This window comes from Magnolia sinica, chromosome 16 (assembly GCF_029962835.1).
Source record: "Magnolia sinica isolate HGM2019 chromosome 16, MsV1, whole genome shotgun sequence".
NCBI lineage: Eukaryota > Viridiplantae > Streptophyta > Magnoliopsida > Magnoliales > Magnoliaceae > Magnolia > Magnolia sinica.
The window spans coordinates 14,058,949-14,062,879 of NC_080588.1; the positions used below are offsets into that span (position 1 = coordinate 14,058,949).

A 3,931-nucleotide genomic window follows, 5' to 3' on the forward strand; every position below is an offset into this window, starting at 1 on the left:
CCTCTATTCAGAAGCTGTAAATACGCTCTAATGGTGATTACTAGAAGAATGCTCCAAGAAGAGCTAAATGAGGCTGCTGTCACTGGATTACCGGGTGCGAGCACAGCCCAAGGGACTCAGAATCGACCTGACAACCGCTAAGATTTCGCTGCTCATCCAGCAGCCTCTACTGCGACAAGAAATACCCAGCGGAATCGAGGCAATAGGCGATTGTATTAAGAGGTTCAGGAACTTAAATCCGACATAAATGTCATGAAACAAATGTTGGAACAGATACATCAGCAACAAGTTCAGCCTTATGCTCAGGCAACAAATGTCCCACAAAAAGTCACCGACCCTGAGCCTATCGCTCCCCGATCGGTCCCTCAGCAAAGTCGAACCCACGGTCCGTCAAAGCCAACCCCCGCTCATTCCGTAAATGTCGATTTGCCCCCCACTGATCTCCAACATGAGATAGATTGGCGAAGGCGCAGTTGGCCTCCGGTCGAGGGAATGACAGAAAGCGACGAGCCCTAGAAAGTCGACCTCCAAGACTTCAGGAAAGAAGTGCGGAAAGAGATTGCTGACATGAAGCAGAGTCGGGATTCACATCAAATTAGGCCCGAAACAAAGGCATCCCCGTTTGTGGAGGAAGTAATGCGGGCTCGGCTACCGGAACGGTTTCGTCTTTCACAGATCACCCCTTTCACCGGTAAAACCGACCCGACTCACATCGAATGCTTTCGAACATACATGGAATTGCACGATGCCTTAGACGCCGTGATGTGCCGAGCTTTCTCCCTCACCTTGGCAGACGTAGCTCGACTTTGGTTCAAGCAGCTGAAACCAAAGTCCATCAGCACGTTCGGGAACTCAGCGACGCCTTCCTTACCAATTTCATTGGTAGAAAGAAAAAGTTGAAATCCCCTGCACATCTGAACAACATAGTTCAGAAGGAAAGAGAGCTACTGAAAGACTACATCAAGCGTTTCAATTTTCAGTCGCTCCAAGTCCGAAAATATTCGGAAGAAACAGCACTCAATTTCATCATGCAAGGTGTTAGGGACAAGCCGTTTCTAGCATCCCTGGACAAGAGTCTGCCTGAGACCCTTGCTGAATTTATGACTCGGTCGGATAAGTACGCGGACGTTGAGGAAACACGAAACTTGCGTGAGGTCGCCCAAAACGCAAAAACTCCGACCAAAGAGTCAGCCAAAAAAGAAGTTAACTCGACCGGAGGAAAGAAGTGTAAGGATGACCGAACGAGTGACGAACACAAGTCAAGCAAGCGACCCGACCAAAGGTTTTCTACATACACCCTGCTTAATAAACCTCAAGAGCAGGTATTGATGGAGATCAAGAGTAAAGGATTTATCAGTTGGCTGAATAAGCTCTGAAGTAATCCGAACTAGCAGAATAAGGACAAATACTGTCACTACCATCGTGATCATGGCCACAGTACGAGTGATTGTTATCACTTAAAGGAAGAGATCGAAAGGTACTCAGAGAATACGTTGAAAGAACCAGGGCAACGAAAGAACGCCCGGGGGACAATCGACCCACGAAGGAAATCAGGACTATTGTCGGTGGTCCACAAAGTAGAGACGACTCAAATAATGCTCGGAAAAATCACGTCAGGAGCATCAGTCGACCCGAGTCTGAGATATTGATCATAGCTCAGCCTTCGAAGGAAAAAAAGAGAAAAGTATTGTATTTCATTCACCGACATGATAATGCTCTAGGTATCCATCATCCTCATGATAATGCATTAGTTATCACTTTAACCATCATAAAATGAAGGGTGTTCCACATACTCATCGACACAGGATCATCTGCTAACGTGCTGTTCACTCAGGTGTTCAACAAAATGGGTGTTGAACGATTGACCTTACGGCCGGTGCGTACCCCATTGATCGGATTCTCGGTAGGACAGATACTCTCGGAAGGTATCATTTCGCTGCAACCTACTGCTGGAAACCCTCCGCATCAAGCGACAGTAATGGTCGACTTTCTGATAGTCGATTAGTCGTCCGTTTACAATGCGATACTTGGCCGACCCTCTCTGAGTCTCCTCCAAGCTGTGATAACTACATACCACCTCTCCATGAAATTTTCGACTGAGTTGGGAGTGGGAGTCGTTAAAGGAGATCAGCAAGATGTAAGACGCTGTTATGCAACCGCTGTAAAAGTCCCGGCCAAGGTATCAATGATCGAGTCACTGGATCCCCGAATCGAAACTCACGAACGAGGATAACCTATGGAAGACCTTGTTTCAGTACCTTCGGTCAAGACCGACTAATCCAAAATGGTACGAACCGGCTCGTCCCTGCAGTCACCCCTGAAAGATAATCTGATAGCCTTACTCTGACGATACGCCGATGTCTTTGCTTGGAGTCATGAGGACATCCTGGGAATCGACCCATCAATAATGACTCACCGACTCAACATTAATTCGACCTATCGGCCGATCCGATAGAAGCGACGTGCTCGGCCCTGAAAGGTACGCTATCATTGAAGAAGAGGTTAGCAAGCTCCTTAAGGCTAAATTCATAGAAGAGATATACTACCCAGAATGGGTAGCCAATGTTGTACTTGTGAAAAAAGCCAACGGAAAGTGGTGAGTCTGTATTGATTATACTGACCTAAACAAAGTCTGCCCAAAGGACAGCTTTCCTATTACGAGGATTGATTAGTTAGTAGATAGTACTGCAGGACACGAACTCCTTAGTTTTATGGATGCCTATTCAGGGTATAATCAAATTGTAATGCATCAATCTGATAAATCTAAGACCACCTTTGTCACTGATAAAGGTCTTTATTATTACCGAGTGATGCCATTTGGTTTGAAAAATGTTGGAGCGACTTATCAAAGATTAGTAAACAAAATATTCGCTCAGCAAATCGCCTGAACCATGGAAGTTTATATTGACGCATGCTCATCAAAAGTATACATGTAGCCGATCACATAGCCAACTTAAAAGAAATGTTTCCGATCTTACGCAAGTTCCAAATGAAGTTGAACCCGAGTAAGTGTGACTTCGGCGTGAGCTGGGGAAAGTTCCTCGGATTCCTAGTTAGTCACCGAGGGATCGAAACAAATTCAAAAAAGACCAAGGCATTACTCGACATGGAGTCTCCAAAGATAATCAAAGACATACAAAGGCTGACCAGACGAGTATCCGCACTCAATCGCTTCCTCTCCTGAGCTACTGATAAATGCCTTCCATTCTTTAAACAACTGAAGGGACGGCAAATGGTGGATTAGATGAAAGAGTGCGAAGCAACATTCTAGAAATTGAAGTCTTAGGATCTCCACCTCTCTTATCAAAACCCAAATCGGGGGAAGCTCTGTTGTTGTATCTCACGGTGTAAGAGGCATCGATTAGCTCGGCTCTGATACGAGAGCACGAAGGAAAGCAACTGCCGGTTTATTACGTCAGTAAAGCATTATTACCGATAGAGAAAAGATACCCACTTCTAGAAAAAGTGGCCTTAGTCCTGGTAGTTTCCTCGAGGCGACTTCGGTCATACTTCCAAGCTCATACCGTTGTCATTATGACCGACCTCTCATTGCATCAAATTCTATAGAAATGAGAAGCTTCCGGCCGACTTATGAAGTGGGCGATTAAACTAAGCGAATTTGACATTCAATACAAGCCGAGAGTAGCAATCAAAGGGCAAGTTGTGGCCAATTTCATTGCTAAAGTGACACCACAACTAGATTCAAGGCCTTGGAATACCGAGCCTACTGACGAATTGACGACTGCTTCTCCAACGTCAGCACCCGACCCAACCCCCTGGAAGCTGTATGTCGATGGCTCCTCCAACTTTACAGTAAGCGAGGCAGGATTAGTCTTAAAAAATTCTAATCAAACCTACATGCAGTATGCCTTAAGACTCGGATTTCAAGCCTCGAACAATACAGCAGAATATGAAGTGTTATTACTCGGCT

General features: G+C 45.6%; 1 protein-coding gene across 1 annotated transcript; it reads left to right on the top strand.

Moving 5' to 3' along the window:
* Positions 1-567: 567 nt before the first annotated feature.
* Positions 568-1,376, top strand: LOC131228765 (uncharacterized). Its single transcript, XM_058224631.1, has 2 exons — positions 568-882; positions 981-1,376. The coding sequence occupies exons 1-2, from the start codon at positions 568-570 to the stop codon at positions 1,374-1,376; spliced, it is 711 nt and encodes a 236-aa protein (XP_058080614.1).
* Positions 1,377-3,931: the final 2,555 nt, after the last annotated feature.

Excerpts from the sequence above, each read along its gene's own strand:
- LOC131228765 (XM_058224631.1), top strand. The coding sequence starts at position 568 with ATGAAGCAGAGTCGGGATTCACATCAAATTAGGCCCGAAACAAAGGCA. Across the intron at positions 883-980 it reads CTTCCTTACCAATTTCATTG|TCGCTCCAAGTCCGAAAATA; the intron begins GTAGAAAGAAAA and ends TTCAATTTTCAG.